The following is a 17,816-nucleotide window of genomic DNA, read 5'->3' as shown; positions in this document are numbered from 1 at the left end:
TTGTGGTCCATTTGTTAAGGTAAGATATGAAACAGATTTTTGTCTAATTTTGAATTACAAGAGCAATTGACGAGAAGATTACTTAAATCTGCAATTACGGGAGAACAAAGGAAACGATGCAGACAAAGTTTATGCAAATTTGTGAAGCTTTGAGAGAACAGAAGAACATGGTCAGACACGTAATCACATGTAACTAACTTTTGATTTTCTTTAATTTGACATATGAGAGCCATTAGATTAATTTAAATTAATGGTTGAGATTTGGTGTATGTCATTAGACTTACACCTGGTGTCAATGGATCCTATATATATATATATATATATATATATGGGGTTTGCTAGAACACACCCACTAGTTTTTATGTGGGAGTGTTTTAACAAAGCTACACCTTATGATGTATTTAACCACTTTTTAGTTATTCACTTGCTAAAATATTTAGGATTTGCTAGAACACACCCACTTGTTTTTCTAGAAGGTGTGTTATAGCAACATACACCTTAAGGTGTATTTATTAACTTTTTAGTTATAACTTGCTAAAACACTCCCACATAAAAACTAGTGGGTGTGTTCTAGCAAATCCATATATATATATATATATATATATATATATATATATATATATATATATATATATATATATATATATATATATATATATATATAAATATATAAGTATTGAAGATTATATTTTTTATGGATATCTTTATGAATTTGGGTTTTTAATACATTTTATTGTGTCATTCATGTATTTTTTTGAACAGGAGTGTCATTCATGTATTCTTTAACCTGGATATGAAAATGGGACTTATTTTGTTACGAACTATTCTTAGGATCATTATTGTGTAGCTTAGTAATAGTGTCCAAATGAAATTTTTATTTTTACAAGGATTCGCAAGGATTAATAATTATATTATTGAATATTACTTTATTTATGAATCCTTTTTTTGTTGCCAACAAACGTATGTAAAATTCTATTTATGTGGCCAAGTTATTAACATAAATTACAATAAACTCTTATACATTTGGTAACATGATAAATATGATTAATAACATATAATTAAAAATTGGGTTAATAGTGCTTTACCTCTGTAATATAGGTCATTTTTTGTTTTACCTCCTGTAAAATATTTTTTTTGGATTTCGTCCTTGTAATTTGAATATTTTTGGTTTTGGACCTAAATTACAAGGGGGGTAAACCTAAATTTTCTCAAATTACAGGGGGTGAAATTTTTCATGAAGGTCCAAAACCAAAAAATCTTCATATTACAATGATGAAATTCAAAAAAATTATTTTACAGGGGGAAAACCATAAATGACCTAAATTACAGGGGGTTAAAGCACTATTAACCCTTAAAAATATTAATTGTTACTTTTAGACGACTAAAGTTTACTAAAATATGCATAAATTATGGAAATTTATACTAAGCAACTAAATAATAAGAAAGTTCAGCCAAATTTGCACTAATCATATGAAAGAATATATTCTTTAAAAAAAATGAAAGAATATATTAAGAAACTTTTATATTGCAAATAAAGTTAAAAAAAATAAGAAGTTCAACCAAATTTTCCCTTAAATAAACGAAATCAAAAATATTAAATTATACTGCCAAGAAAAAATGATGTGCTCTCGAGATTTAAATAATTGAGGTTATTTAGAAAAAACTATTGAATATTTTTTTTTAAATAAACTAAAAACGAATATATTTTAATTTTTTTAATATTGTTTCACATCCATTTTTTAAAATGGAATATTTCATGTACTTAAAAAAATTATCGCTAAATTTTCAAAAAGAAATATCATTAAATTTCGAATACTTCAATTTGAATAATTTAATATTTTTCTTATTTTTGTGATTTTTTTCATGTTATTGAGTATAATCATAATAAAATAAATTAAGAGTCATTAATGTGACCATTTAAATTAAAATGATTCTATTAAATGTCTCATTTATTGGGTTAGATGAAAAAAAATTGTTATTTAAATGATGCCATTATATTATATCATGTATTGAATCACTATTTTTGCTATTAATACTAATAATAACATTCCTAATCAAGGTTGGCTCGGCTAATAATGAGTTGACTCAACCTCAAGGGCGTGGATACAATCCCTACTATTAGCGTGAGGATCTCTTTGATAGGGAGTAACTTTGTAAGTGCTCATTGAATCATCAGACATATCTTGATTTTGATGTGTTCTCCAGAGTATAACTCATCTAAAAAAATTATGATAGTAGTCTTTGAAAAGCCTCAATTTTATTTATGAAAAATTAAGGGTGTGTTTGTTTTAAGGCAAGAAATTACATTCCTTCAAAGGACATTCATACCCATTTGTCTGGTAAAAATTTAGATTTTCTGAAATATTTTAGAAATTAATTAAATAAAAAAATTAAAATGGAAATAAATGTTAATGGTAGTGAGAAATTATAGCAAGTTGAGTTTTATTATCATGGAAATTTTAGATTCGCATTCTTTAAGCATGAAAATAACAATAGAAGAAACAATGGAAGAAAACATGTGTAAATAACATTTTTGAGAATATAACATTCATGGGAACAAATTTTCAAAACTTGAAACAAACATGGGAATGTTGCATTTCTAATCTCACATTCCTACGAATCATATTAAAAATCTTTCATGATAAATAAAGAATTAAGCAAATGAAATCCAAAATTGAAGAAAACAGTTCATCATAATGTTAGGACTTTCGCAGGAGCGTAAACTGGGTTGGATAATCACATTAGATTAAGAGCAACTACTCAAGTGAGATTAACATCACATCTTCATCCAAATCTTAAAGGCATTGAATTTATGGTTCTTCTCACTTATATGGTTTAATTGTTAACATCTCTCCTTTTAAGTGTGAGACTCTCCGCATTTTTGATTTGGTAACAAAGCCAAATAAAATTAAATGAAGACATATCACGGTAAAAATGGTGAGTTGGTGGTGATTTAATGGAGGGAGGTTTATGTTCCTTTCTTTCATGAGAAGTCACGAAATAATTTAGAAAAGGAAAGAAAATAAAAAAAAAAAATTTGAACATGAGAGAAATGATAAGGAAAAAAGAGTGTGTGCTTTTATGGGAGCGTATAAGGAATAGAATGAATTGCCGATAATTTTACTGATTCGATTAAGGAGTTTGACATTTTTTAGTAATTATATAACCAAAATATTAGACTAACTAAAAAATGCCATGTTATTTTAAAACTTCTAATAAGTATTTATTTTGTCAAATCAACAATACACATATGCTTTTTTCCATTGTCAAATTTCACCAAAGATTAAAAGTGAAGGAGTTTGAATAACAAAAAAAATATAGCATGAAAGAGAATGACATCCAATAACTAAAGTTTAAGATAAAAAAATAAACAATTGACAGCTGAAAACTAACAAAATAAATTATCATAATTTTGGGATTTTCGGGCGAGTCTTCACCAGGTTGGATGATCGTATTACGTCAGTAACACCCATACAAGTGGATTGCCACCACATCTTTACAGAAAACCTTAAGACATTATGTGTTTCGGTCATCTCAATTATATGTTGTTCAAAATCTACTCTTCCATCCAATGTATAACGTTAACTCACATTTGACACATTAACATATCCTAATGAATTGTGTGACTATCTACGTCCATAATTAAATAACGTAGTCAAATAAGGTCAAAATTAGGTACATCATATTCAACAAGGTTGATTTGTGGTGATTTAATGACGGGAGGTTTATATTTCTTTCATCCATGAGAATAGAGAAAGGAAACTAGATAGAAAAATAAAACAAATATGAAGAAGAAAAAAATTGAACATGGGAAAAACATTAAGGTGAAAAATATGTAGTGTGTGTTTTCTCTATGAGAGTATAAAAAATAGATTGAATTATCGATAATTATGTGGTTTTGTTAAAGGAGTTGAAGATTTTTGGGTAATTGTTACAAAAAAAAAAAAAAAAAAACTTAATTAAAAAACACGTATCATTTTAAAATGTCTAATAAACATGTATTTTATTAATTCATCATAACTCATGTACATTTTCCATTGTCACACCCCATCATATATCATATGCGAAAGAGTTTAAAAAAATAGAGTTTGAATACAAATATAGAATGAAAGTGAATGACATCCAAAAACAAAGATTTACCGTAAAAAAAAAAAAGGTTAATTAAGTAAATGTTCCCCACAATTATTAAGAATTTATTTTCAGTACGTTGAAAAAAAATTGTATATTTGGATTTTTTTTGCAAATCATGAAGATCTTGGATTTTTTTCCAAGAGCGGGGGATACTTTCTCCGACACTGAACGCAGTTGAGCACGTAAACGAATTCCTTCTATCATTGGTTCCAGGAGACGAAAAGGAATATGTCAGTTTTAATTCGGTTTGCAAATGAGACGAGAATAGTGAAGTACAAAGTGTCAAGTTGTGGATTTGATAAAGAGTGCGAGAAAACTGCTATGTTCAAAAAAGCAAAATTAATAATATGGGATGAGGTACCAATAATGCATCATTATTGTTTTGAGGCGTTTGACCGAACCATGCGCGATATAATGTCTTATGATGGTGTCGATAATATAGACAAACCATTTGGGAGTGTTTATGTTGTTTTGGGCGGTGATTTCATTTTTTTTGTCAGTCATAAGAAAAGGATGCATACAAGATATACTTGCTTCATCCATCAACTCATCAAAGTTTTGGAGTCATTGTAAGGTTGTCACACTTACAACAAATATGTGTTTATGGGCTTCAACCGTTCGTGCCGAGCAAGATGAGATAAGAAAGTTTGTCGATTGAATGCTTTCAATTGGAGATGGAATAGGATCCGCCAACGAGAGTGGATAAATTAATGCACCCATTTTTTATGAGTTGCTGATAAAAGATTCCTCTGATCCGTTGTGTTCTCTGGTTTATTTTGTATATCCGAATGTTTTGCAAAACATGAATATCTCGGATTTTTTCTAAGAGCGGGGGATACTTTGCTCCCACACTGGACGTAGTTGAGCATGTAAACAAATTCCTTCTATCATTGGTTCCAGAAGAAGAAAATGAATATATCAGTTTTGATTCGGTTTGCAAATCAGACGAGCATAGTGAGGTACAAAGCGAATGGTTTACAACAAAATTCTTAAACAATATCATGTTTTCCGGTATTCCAACCACAAGTTTAGATTTAAAGTTGGATGTCCAATTATGTTGACGAGGAACATTGACCAAGCAACTGAATTGTGCAACGAGACTAGGTTGATTGTAGACAATCTTGGGAAGAACTTTATCGGTGCAACTGTTATTACCGAAAAAAATGCTGGTGAAAAAATAATTATTCCAAGAATGAACTTAGTTCCGAGTGATCCTGAACTTCCTTTCAAATTTATTACAAGACAGTTCTCGTTGGATTTGTGTTTTGCAATGACAATAAATAAAAGTCAGGGTCAGTCGTTGTCTCTTGTTGGAATCTATCTTTCCAAACCGGTTTTTACTCATGGACAGTTGTACGTCGTTGTGTCGAGAGTCACTTCTAAAAGGGATTGAAAATGCTTATTGTAACGCCCTCTTTGAGTTATTTGTTTTATTTGATTATTTTATTGAGTTTAGAGTCTTTTTGAATAATTTATTTGATTTATGATGATGTGTGTTATTTTTGTGTTATAGGTTGGTGTTTTAGTAGCATATTATATTATAATATATATTATTTGGTGTAGAGATATTATGTTATTTGTTAGTATAATATATATGTTATTTGGTGTAGAATATATTATATTATCTAGTGTAGAAATATATTTTTTATTTGTGTAGAAGTATTATATATATATATATATATATATATATATATATATATATATATATATAATATTGAGACTTTGGGGGCTGATTTGGGAATTTAGAAGAGTTTAAGAGAATAAGTGGAGTTAAGAGAAAATAGGTAGGTTAAGGTTCTAAAAAGAGAAAAATGAGAAGTCAGAATAGTTTTTCACGTACAACCAGTTTTTGGAGAAAAGGGGAGAAAACCTAGAGAAGATGGGGAACGAGAAGAGAACCTTGCAATCGATTTCTTAAGGTAAAGGTGGGACTAACATTCAATAATCTTGAGTCTATGATTCTGAAAATTGTATTTAACATGTATGTTTAGTTTTTGAGAATTTGAGAATTATGGTTAAGAGTGATGATTGTGATGATTTTGAATGAAAGTGAAATGGAATAATATAGGTTGCTTTTTCTGATTTTTCTTTTCATCTCTGCAAGAATTTGAAATGAAATCTGGTATTGATTGGTACAGAATTGGTCTTAAGTGTAAGCATGAAAGTTGTAGGTATGGATGTTAGCTTTCTAATGCCGTTGGTCTGATGTCAAAATGATTTATAGAACTTGAGTTCTGGTCAAATTACTGCACGTAGGTCACAGTGAATTTTTATGAATTTCAGCACAACTTTATTCGAATTTGAAATGAAAACTGGTATTGATTGGTACAAAATTGGTCTTAGGCGTAAACACAAAAGTTGTAGGTATGAATGTTAGCTTTCTAATGTCGTTGGTCTGACATCAAAACGATTTATAGAACTTGAGTTATGGTCAAATTACTGCACGTAAGTCACAGTAAATAATTGAATATGATTGATGAATTAGTATATGTTTGTGAATACGATATTGTTCATGATTGATGAAGTGTTATATGAATGTATATGTTTATGAGTATGATGTTGTTTATGATTGATGAATTATTATATGTATGTATATGTTGTGAATACGATATTGTCCATGATTAATGAAGTGTTATATGTATATATGATGTTTTAAGATGTTGATTATTATTTGATGTTGTTATATCTTGAGGTGTTTAAGTGCTGCATATGTTGCTGATGTTGGTTATGTGAAATAATTATATGTCTTATGTGGAAAATGTATGATGTTTAAGTTGTTGATAATTTTCATTAATATTGTTATGTTGTGAATTGCTTGTGTTGTTTCTGTTGCTGTTACATATTGATCAAGTTGCAAGTGTTGGTCTATGTTGTAAAATTGTAAGTTGTCTTTCCAAAGTATCGGAGTTTTAAGTTGTTAATGTTATCTAAGTTGTTGAAGTCGTAGTTGAAGCTGTTGTTGGTGATTGTTTACGTTATTATTCTATAAGAGGTAGTGTACTCTTACGTCGTTGTTGTATAAGAGGTGGTGTACTCTTACGTCGTTGTTTCATAAGAGGTGGTGTACTCTCACGTAGTTGTATTGACAGGTTGACGTTGTCGTCATCGAATCGTTGAAGTTGTTGTTGATGACAAACCATGAAATGTTAATGATTATGTTGTCGTTTATATTATTATGAGATGATGAATATGTTGTCGTTTATATTATTATAAAATGATGAATATGTTGTTGCGTATGTTATTATAAGATGATGATTATGTTGTTGTTTATATTATTATGAGATGATAAATATGTGTTGTTTATATTATTATTAAGTGATGATTATGTTATGTTGTATATGATTATTATTATTAAGTGATGATTATGTTGTGTGGTCTAAGTTATTATGAGATGATGATTACGTTATGTGTTAAAGATGATATTTATGATTTGATGATCTATGTTGGTTATGATTTGGTTATTATGTGCTATATGATGAAATTTATAATGTGATGAATATGAAGTTAATGATAATTAGAAGTTGGTTGAGTTATTAAGAATCATTACATAAATGATTATTATTACTAATAGATGAAGTTACTAATAGATGAAATTGCTTGATATTATTGTTTTGTGAAATCTCACCCCTTCTGCTTGAAATTGTTGTTCTTCGTATGAGTAACTTGCAGGTGATCGAGTTTATGTTGTTGTTAGATTGCTGTCGTGAGTGGATTATATCTCATGTGTGTCTTTAGGTGCTCTGATACGTAACAGGATGAGAACTTTGTTGCATGCTTTTCTATTCCTTACGTATTGCTTATGAATTTACATGATTAAGTTGTTAATTGGATTTTTATGAGATACTTTGATGAGGCCTTCGTGCCAAAATTATTTTAGATGTTCGAATAAATTCCGCTGCGAAGTATTAAATATTATGTTATTGAATTTTGAAGGATAATTAGTTAATTATTCCGTTTATGATTTTAAGAAAAGAAGTGTGACATTCCGTTTATGTGAATTACTCTGATTAATTAAATGAAATTTTTACGTTGGTAAAACGGGGTGTTACACTTATACTGGATGACGAAAATCGTGTGTGTACTGAGACCATTAATGTTGTGTACCGTGATGTTTTTCGGAATGTTTAACCAGTCGTTCCTGATGACGTAGGTGGGTGTGATTTTTTCTCTCTCTCTCTCTTTTAAACTTCGTTGTAATATATATTTTTTATTTGGATATGTATTAGTTGTTTCTACTTGAAACCATTCTAATAGTTGTGTAAAGAAAGATTAATGGATTTGTCATGTAGATAAACTACAATTCTGCAACTAAGAATTGAGATCACACTTCTTATTTCATTGTATAAAATCTAATGACATTTATTATTGTGCAAAGAATAGGCTGAGTGAACAATTTGTTATAAGGACTAATATGTTATATGAAATAATATTTTTTATCCCTTATTGACAATATTTTTGGTCTCATGTACCTTCAGGTGATGGTTTTGTGCCTCACGTGACGTGATATCATTCATATGTACACAGGCTGACGTTAATGGAATTTTTATGGCATTGAAATATCATTGACCAATTGCAATAGGTGCAATACCTTCTCTTAGGCTATGAAATTAACACTGCGTGATACATTAAGGTGTTTATCTACTGAGACTTCGGTTTTTCTATTATCTCATAGAGCAACTCCAATATTCTCATACTATGTTTAATTTTATTTATAATGTTAGTATCCATATGATCTTTCTCATTTTTCCTAATGTAAGTCATACTCTTTCAGAAACCATATTATCAACTAAATGTTATGCTTCAATTTTTATACAATCTGCTATATATCCGTTTTTTTGTTTTGTTTTTTGGAGAGCCTATGTCTATGTGCATGCACAAAACAATTTTGTAGTCCATTTTTTAAGCCTTTTCTGTTGTGTTTTTGTTGATGGATTATTTTATAATATGCTTAGTTAAAAAAATGTGATAGATAGTTGGTGTCTTTGTCGTTGTTTGTTATATTATTTGCTACATTGATTGAATACTTATTTTATAAGATGAATCAAGTGTATGCATGATATTAACTTTGTATATATAAAGGTATCTGCTATATAAATCATGGAATTTGAAAGAAACCATATATAAGGGCATTTGGTAGAGACAATTCATTGGGTAGGGACAATTAATTGTATATGCACTGGCTGACCTCGAGACTCCAACACCCCCAATTATATGCAGAACATAAAAAAAAAGACTCATGTCTCCGTGATTAATTTTAGTCATCCGTGTAAAATATTTCATCATTAAATATTAATATTTCGACGTTACATCCATGAAATCATTCATGTTTAACGATACAAAAATTCAAATAACTATATAAACGTTGATATTTGTATATAATATACAATCGAAAATACGATAATAATGCGTTCTATTTATATATTGTGTATAAAATAATAAATTTATTGTTTAATTAGATTTTATAAAATAAAAAATATAGTCGTAGTTCTAGCCCGTGCTTGGCATGGGTTTCCAAGCTAGTTATAAACAAATGCCTTATTTTTTTTCAAAAGTACATGTGTCATCTTCTAATTCTAATAACATTAATTGTTTCACCATGCCATATAAATGTACACAGATGTTATGCAAGGCAATCCTTATTTATTTACTACTTTAATTGTTATTTGTAGATTTGGGTGATCTTGCAAGTGAATAATGTCCATATAGAACGGCAATTTGATTTTTTTGTTTTGTTTCGATTTACATAAAAAAATATATGTGATAGCACGTTTATATTTTCAATTTAGCATAACTATTCTTTCACTCCTCAATAATTTTACATACTATGTTAAGCAATTTTTTTTGGTTACATCGTCACCTTTTATTATTTAAACCAATTATAATATCACATGTGTCATCTTTATCTTTATATAATACAAATGTCTTCTTTAAAATTTAAAGTACACCTAACATGTTTATTTGCTATACAACATTAATTGCTTTCAAGAAAATTTACTAATATAAGAAAGTGTTTTTTTTTTGTGGTGATATAATAAAAGGTTTAATTGCGCATAAAAATATTGATAAGCAAAACGTTTTTGTTTATATATTAAGAAATGTTTAATTAGGCAGAAAAGTCAATGGTTAAGTTTCATACACACATATGCATAAAACGTTGAGAATTGTTGTTGATAATTTATGGTTTTTATCAACAAAAAAAAAAATCAGGGTTGAGGTCTTCTCGGCAGTTAACTGCCGAAGTTTTCAATTTTCCTCGGTAGTTTACTGTTGAAGTTTTCCTCAGTAGTTAACTACAGCCCATAATTCAGCAGTTAACTGCCGAGCGGCATTTTAGTAAATTACTAGTGGACCCAACCAATGCATATGTGTCAAGAACAATTCTCTAAACACAATTAAAGCAAAGAGTCAAACTTTTGTTGACCAAATCCCTCCTTCAAATAACGATATTTCGCATAGCTTTAAAACTCTCATCAAGAGTCTCTCCAGTTCTTGTTTCTCTCACATCAAAACCCTCCCCCATTTCATTCAGATCATTCTACTCTGGTGTGGTGTTGCATAAAAGCTTAGCTGTTGTTGATGTTGTTCGGTTGAGTGAATATGCTTTGACAGAAGCTAGGTCTGAAAAATCAGGTAAAAAAAAAATTCAATTTTTTTGATCAAAAATTGGTTTTTTGATCAGGTTTTTATAAGACCCATTTGTGTGTTTTGTTCAAAATTAACGTTTTTTGTGTTCTTTTATGACCCTTTTGTGTGTTTTGTTCAAAGCTAACATCTTTTTGGTTTTTTGGTTGGTTTGTTTTTGTGTGAATAGTTGGATCGTATGGTATCGGTTTTTTGGTGTTGAAGCATTGTCTTACAACTGAGTTAACCGAAGGAAATGACCCAAAACATGAGAATTCCAAAGGAATTGCTTTGCTTGCTATGTCTACATTGTTCTGTGAAAGGTTAATTCTTTGTGATCATTTAATTTTTGTTCTTTTATTAATTCTCATTTTGGTGCTACATTTTGTGTAATTTGTTGTTAAAACTCATTATACATTTTTCTTAAAATTTTGCTAGAGGAGATTATGTTGATGCAATTGAGAAGCTCAATGGTGTTCAAGAATTGAGTAATTCTTGGGAATCAGAGGTAAATCCTTTTGAACCTCTTTTGTTGTTTACTGCATTTGCTAGAGTTTTGTTTTTATTTTTAGTGAGAATTTTTTTCAGCGTGTCTTGGTTTCTTGTTGTAGTTGCTGCATATGAAGCTCAGGCTGGACTTCATCTAGAGTTGGAACAGGTTGATATCTGCTAGTTGATGCCGCTTTTTTACATAACCACTGTCTTAATTTGGATATTTTTTCCGTACATAGGATGATATGGCATCTGCGGTGGCTGATAAATGCATTGAGCTTGTGGAGAACGAGAAAACAGAAGATTTTGAAGCTCTAAAAATTCGTGCTAGAGCAATTAAAGGGCTCGTTGAACTTGTGAAGGGAGATATTAAGTCAGGTAGTGCTAAATGCTAATTGCCTATTTGTTTTCAATTTATTGCTGATTTGTGATGAGTGCTTATTATGTGTGCTCCTGTTGCAGCTGAACCTTTCTTTAACAAATCTCTCCGCACCAAGCTATGCTATGGTAACTTTCTTTCTGTGGTACTCTATCAGTCATTCTTCGATCGTGGATTGATGTTCTGTAAATTGTAATGTAGGCACTGCTGCTCTATCGTATGCGGAGTTCCAACAAACTAGGCAGAACTACTCAATGGCAAAGGAGATTTACAAGAATGTCTTGGAAGGAGCCACTGAACTTAAAGAAAGAGGCAATATATACTTAGGAGGTGGTAACATGAACATAGATGGTTTAAGGTTGCAGGCCATGTTTGCTATAGGACAACTTGAATCACATTTGGGGTAGACTTAATGTTTTTGTATGGTTTTCCTTATGAAATGTTTCTTTTTAATTTTTATGCTGTAAAATGATATATCTCTAATAGGTAATAACTTCTGTTTTAGGAACCTCTGTAGTGCAGACGATTATTTGCAAATGGCACTGACTATGGCAAATCAGCTGAACTCAATTTAAAAGTTCATACTGCATTATCACTGAGCCTGGTTGTGGCATATTGTTCCTAATATCTTGTTGTTCTGTATTTGTTGCAGGCGAAAAACATCCCAAGCTGGCTGTTGTCTTAACAAATAGGGCTCTTATGTATAAACGTTTTATGGAGAAGGAACATTCGCTTATGGTTCAGGAGGTTAGAACTCTGAATGTTGAGTTTTTAACGAATATAGTTTGTTAAAAACATCCAGTGATAGTGAAACCCCAATTGTTCTATGATAGTTTTTTTTTTCCAAAAATATTAAAGCGGGATTATTTACTAATAAGTTGTTAGGACTGAAAATGTGAATGTGGGACCAAAAGGGCAAATAGTACAGCAGTTGCCCAAGCATGCATTGTGCATCATTTTATCAGGAAAATATAGGAATGTGGAACGTGGAATGCAACTTGGCAGACGGGGAGTCTATTCTGTGACTTGTTTCGGATATAAGGGAATGTGAGGAGAGAGGGGTATCATTCACATCTTTTTAGTTAGAAACTTAAAATTAAGAATCTTTAGATATTCCTTTCATGGTACAACTCCCTAGATTGATTGTTATTACTCCTAGAGTATGCAACTTCATAGGCTAGTGCTTACTCATTAAGCATTCAATGTATTTATTGTAAAACCATTATAAATACAAGGCGTGTGTTCTCATTATAGACACACAGAATACACACGGAGTTCACATATTTTTACAGAAACCTCATGGTTTGGTCAGAGAGAAGAATGCCTCTTCTCTGAGGAGCTTTGGCTTTGGGGGGGTTATATTATAGGGGTTTAGTTCTGTAATACAAATATTTTTGATCAATATTATAACATTAAACCTTGTAACATTAAAACTGAGAATGTCTCGTCCCCGTGAGCTTAGCTCAGTTGGCAGTGACATTGCATTTTATATGCAAGGTCAGGGGTTCGAATCCCATCCCGGACTCCTCACTTATTCACCTTAAAAAGGTGAGTTTCTAGCCACTAGGCTACTTGACAAAAAAAAAAAAACCAATGATGTCTCACTTGAACTTTTAGCATTGCCATGCTTCTTTTGATGCCCCACCTAAGTTTTCTTTCAATTCAATTAGTAATTGTAACTGGAAAATCATTGACAGGGTATCTACAGAGAAGTTTCAGAGATGTTGAAGTTCCCACCACCTGAAACTGAATCTGAAGGTAATATTATTGTGCCGCTTTGGTTACCTTATGCCCACTTATCTATATCTATAAGATATTTACACAATTAGTCAGGGTTATCAATTGTATTCTATAGCAGCAGTGGTTTATGGCTGGTGGCCACTTACATATCTCAGTCTGTAGAGCGTTATTGTACTGTGCTGTTGTGATTCATCGCCACAACCATGTCCGTTTGTGACTTTTCAACACTTATTTTTTGAGATTTGTTAGTAATCAAGGAATCCCAAGGATAAAGATCATAGTGATCAGCTAGAAAGAGAGCATATGTGTATTCATGTGGGAGATACCCATAGTGACTCATAGGAGAGTAAACTAGATTTAACAAAAGATAATGAATGAGTACAATAGTGTTCCTATATATAGAGATTAGTTTGAGTAACTAACTCTAACTAACTTCTAACCAAGCTATTAACTCTAGTTTACCTATCAACTAACTATAGTTGATTATTCATACTCTAATAGTCCCCCTCAAACTCAAAATGGGGAAATTCACCAATTTGAGTTTGAAAAACAATGAAAAATACAATGATTATTCATACTAGAGTAACTAAGTAAACTAGGGGGTAAACTAAGTAAAACTCAAAATGATAGGAAAATATGTGAAGCCCTGTGAGGAAAAGTCAATGTGGTTGAGAAGCCCAAGCCCAAAATAGAATTCCAGTTCTGATGAGAAGAGTCTGAGTGGAGACTCTGCTTCTTTGTAGTTTGCAAACGCTCTTCTGCAAATAACGCGCTTCTGGAACTAAGATAGCATTTACAAACGTACTTCTGTGAATACGCTTCTTTGAGCAAAACCGCTTTTCGCAAACGCGCTTCTTTATATAACAGCTTTCTGCAAACGTACGTTATCAACCAAAACAGCTTTATGAAAACACGCTTCCTCAAGTCACACTTCATTCAGAAATTCGATTGTGTTAACAGAAACATAACTATCTAAAATCTGAACCAAAGACAACTTGTGCAAAACGCGCTTCAGGAGTTCGCTTCCAGCAAACACGATTTTGAAAAGAAATTGTGCAGATGCGGCGATCCAAACACGAATTCATCGTCATTTTCTTTCCAAACTTGCACAATCTCAATTGAATCTGAAAACATAACTGAACCAAAATAGCATTTCCAAAACAGACTTTTGGAAGCACAATCCTGTAATGCAATTCTGCAACAGAAACGTGAATGCAACTGAAAAATAATTTTTGTGCTTCCAATTCTTGCTCAATTTCAATCGAATCAGAAAAGAAGAATGAATGAAGGAACTGAATCAGAAACATAACAGAACGAGATTCTTGATAAGCGCTTGCAAGGGTTATTTGAATAGAAATTGTGTTTGTTTTGTATGAACTATGTGTGCCACTGACATGAACCGTTGTTCTCCCTCTGTCCCAAGGCATCCACCATAGACGGTTGTTGCGAAGAAAGATGCAAACTGAGAATAGCGAAGACGAATGCGTTTTTCCACCGGGATCGAAATCGACAATTGATTCGTCATGTAACTTAAAAACGGAAGTTGATAGTTGTCGGAGGAAACAAGATGTTCAGGCTGTTTTCCAACAAACAACCACGAGGCGAATGGCCTCACGGCGGCGACGCCGTAAACAGCGCTCCTCAATCTCACCGGAGTTGCGTGTGTGATGAAATGTTCCGAAGCTTCAGAGAAACCGTAAACAGAGTTGCGAATCTTCAATTCTGGTTCAAGAACCTTCACGTAACCGTTTTCTTCGGAAGCAACGAACACAGAATCGTCAAAATTGACGATGTTCTTGCAAGAATCAACGAATACGCATGAAATCTCACCAATTTTGACGGAGAATCCATCGAATTTTGGTTCGATTGAAGGAGTAGAAACCGGAACAATTGGAGAATCAAACCTGCCGAAAAAGATGCAATCGTGAGAGGCTGAAGTTTCAAGAATTGGTGCAGAAACCGCAAGAATTTCATCACTAACAGAATCGTCATCTTCATCGAGTGCTGAAGCGGAAGCATCATCATCTTCATCCCTAGGGTATCGCTCTGATACCATGTTAGTAATCAAGGAATCCCAAGGATAAAGATCATAGTGATCAGCTAGAAAGAGAGCATATGTGTATTCATGTGGGAGATACCCATAGTGACTCATAGGAGAGTAAACTAGATTTAACAAAAGATAATGAATGAGTACAATAGTGTTCCTAAATATAGAGATTAGTTTGAGTAACTAACTCTAACTAACTTCTACCCAAGCTATTAACTCTAGTTTACCTATCAACTAACTATAGTTGATTATTCATACTCTAATAAGATTTTCATCATTCCCTGGCATTTGGTGTCAGATAATTGGAAACCGTCCTCAACCCAACACGCACACACTTCTTAGTCCCTTGTTTACTCAGACTGATCATACTCAATCCACTGTTGTTCTATTTTTCTAGACTTGGTTTTTAACTATGAGTGTCTTTAATTTAATGAAAGTTTTATATTTCAAAGCATTTTTTTTACAGAAAGCATTAATTATTTATGTTAGATATATAATCTTCGGTCTATCAGCCCTCTCAGAATTTTTTATCTCAATAGTGTTTTTTAAGAGTCTATTATACAGATCAAATGACACCATAATGTTTATCATGGACTATATCTACATATATGGAGGGGTAACCTTGGCCCAACTGGTAAAGTTGTTGGCATGTGATTGAAAGGTCATGGGTTCAATTCCTGGAAACAGCCTCTTAAGTAAAAAACAGGGTAAAGCTGCGTAATACACCAAATGGTGGGACCCCTTCCCGGACCCTGCGTTTGCGGGATCTATAGTGCACTGAGTTGCCCTATATCTACATATATATCTTTTATTCTAGATCTCTCTTGCTGGAAACAGGAAAGGTCATGGGTTCAATTCCTGGAAACAGCCTCTTACGTAAAAAAACAGGGTAAAGCTGCGTAATACACCAAATGGTGGGACCCCTTCCTGGACCCTGCGTTTGCGTGATCTATAGTGCACTGAGTTGCCCTATATCTACATATATATCTTTTATTCTAGATCTCTCTTGCTAGGCCTATAGATAGGTTTTTATGGCTTCTCTTTACTTCTAACTATTCAAACATTTTCATAGCATTTCTAAATATAATATGTCTTCTTCACACATGCATTCACCACTTGACATGAGGTTTACCATTTTTTCTACAATTGGAACTATCTCAACTTTTTCTCCACCATTTATTTAATTCAGTATTGAAACTTAAATTTCTTTGTGTAGGTGCTGCAGCTAAACCCCCGGTAAAGAGAAATGATATGGTGGCTCTTGCAAGTGGTATGATGGATTCTTTGATAATTATGCATTTCACAATGAATGTACGAATAAGATGATTTCTTAAATCACATTGAATCAACATTTTAGTTTGAAATTTCAGGGGTCGAACAATTTGGTTTTTGAAATCAACAAAATTCCAAAAGATCATTAAATTGAAAATCCTGGATCAAGTTAGTCATTTTTAATTTTTCTTGAATAAAATAATGTGGTTGAGAATTTTTAATTTCCTTGAACATTTTTAAATTTGTTAATTTTAGAGACTAAATCACCCGATCCATATAAGTTCGGGACTAAATAAATTACTCACTCTATTGTGGAGTGCATATGTTACGTGGTACTTACCTAAAAATTCATGGTGGCTTATGACGTGTTCAAGTCTAAGGCTCATTGTATGCTTGCCTGTATCTTAATCCTGACAGTTATTGTATATTGACATTGAAATTGACTAGTTGCTCAATATTACAGGTGGATATGCAGAAGTACTAAGTTTCCAAGAAGATCGACAGCATGAAGGAGTAGAGATGAAGAAATTATCCGACTCTTTATGGAAAAACAAAAGGATGTCTCTGGATGATTTTCTAGGAAATACAGAAGCAAGTATAGGTACGGTTGTTGATGCTCGTATTTGCAGGCTTCTGTGAATTGATCCATCTTCTGCTGCTTATCTTGCTGCTGAATGTTTAGGTTGGAGTATTGATTAATGAAAAAAATTAGCTAATTTTGTTGAAAATTAGTTCTTGGTGTGTGGTTCTTGCAGTTAAAATGTTATGATGGCATATACTATGGTATCCATTGTCATGTACATATCATTTCTAAGGTGTATAATGACACGGAAAATGGTGACTATGGTGAAGCAGCGGATAAACTCTTTATGATAGTAGTAATATCCATTGTTGGATATATTAGTACTTTAATCAATGGATTAGGATTTTTATCTAGAACTTGTTAAAATTCAAAATTTCAGAGTAAGTCAGAGTATAGTTAATTCACCAGTTGCAATGAAAATTTTAGTATAGTCCTCTGAAGTTCTACTTTTGTCCTCTAAAGTTTAGACAAAAACAAGTCATTTTTTTGTATTTATAAACAGGTATCGCATTTTTGTAATTAGAGGGGTGAATAGGTTAGACTTTGCTAAA

The 17,816-nt window shown here is 31.8% G+C and overlaps 2 protein-coding genes across 5 annotated transcripts; both read left to right on the top strand.

Moving 5' to 3' along the window:
• The first annotated feature begins 4,359 nt into the window (after positions 1–4,359).
• LOC120575802 (uncharacterized) lies at positions 4,360–11,416 on the top strand. Its single transcript, XM_039827012.1, has 5 exons — positions 4,360–4,488; positions 10,530–10,761; positions 10,943–11,075; positions 11,191–11,260; positions 11,364–11,416. Exons 1-5 carry the CDS (start codon positions 4,360–4,362, stop codon positions 11,397–11,399), a joined length of 600 nt encoding a protein of 199 aa, XP_039682946.1. The 3' UTR covers positions 11,400–11,416.
• A 468-nt stretch (positions 11,417–11,884) lies between these two features.
• LOC25497070 (uncharacterized) lies at positions 11,885–17,816 on the top strand. Of its 4 annotated transcripts, none has more exons than XR_005642104.1 (5): positions 11,885–12,043; positions 12,129–12,370; positions 13,321–13,381; positions 16,627–16,680; positions 17,146–17,816. XR_005642104.1 is itself a non-coding variant. In XM_039826670.1 (5 exons), exons 2-5 carry the CDS (start codon positions 12,323–12,325, stop codon positions 17,319–17,321), a joined length of 339 nt encoding a protein of 112 aa, XP_039682604.1. In that variant the 5' UTR covers positions 11,885–12,043; positions 12,276–12,322; the 3' UTR covers positions 17,322–17,816. The 4 variants fall into 4 exon arrangements, 2 of the variants coding, with proteins under 2 accessions (XP_039682604.1, XP_039682603.1); XM_039826670.1 differs by having other exon boundaries at positions 12,276–12,370; XM_039826669.1 differs by having other exon boundaries at positions 11,889–12,026; positions 12,276–12,370.

Source organism: Medicago truncatula, chromosome 6, assembly GCF_003473485.1.
Source record: "Medicago truncatula cultivar Jemalong A17 chromosome 6, MtrunA17r5.0-ANR, whole genome shotgun sequence".
NCBI lineage: Eukaryota > Viridiplantae > Streptophyta > Magnoliopsida > Fabales > Fabaceae > Medicago > Medicago truncatula.
Note: the sequence above shows the minus strand (reverse complement) of the source record. Positions and strands in the feature narration are given on the sequence as shown.

Excerpts from the sequence above, each read along its gene's own strand:
- LOC120575802 (XM_039827012.1), top strand. The coding sequence starts at position 4,360 with ATGTCAGTTTTAATTCGGTTTGCAAATGAGACGAGAATAGTGAAGTAC. Across the intron at positions 10,762-10,942 it reads AGCTAGGTCTGAAAAATCAG|TTGGATCGTATGGTATCGGT; the intron begins GTAAAAAAAAAA and ends TTGTGTGAATAG. Across the intron at positions 11,261-11,363 it reads GTAATTCTTGGGAATCAGAG|TTGCTGCATATGAAGCTCAG; the intron begins GTAAATCCTTTT and ends TTCTTGTTGTAG.
- LOC25497070 (XM_039826670.1), top strand. The coding sequence starts at position 12,323 with ATGTATAAACGTTTTATGGAGAAGGAACATTCGCTTATGGTTCAGGAG. Across the intron at positions 12,371-13,320 it reads ATTCGCTTATGGTTCAGGAG|GGTATCTACAGAGAAGTTTC; the intron begins GTTAGAACTCTG and ends AATCATTGACAG. Across the intron at positions 13,382-16,626 it reads ACCTGAAACTGAATCTGAAG|GTGCTGCAGCTAAACCCCCG; the intron begins GTAATATTATTG and ends TTCTTTGTGTAG.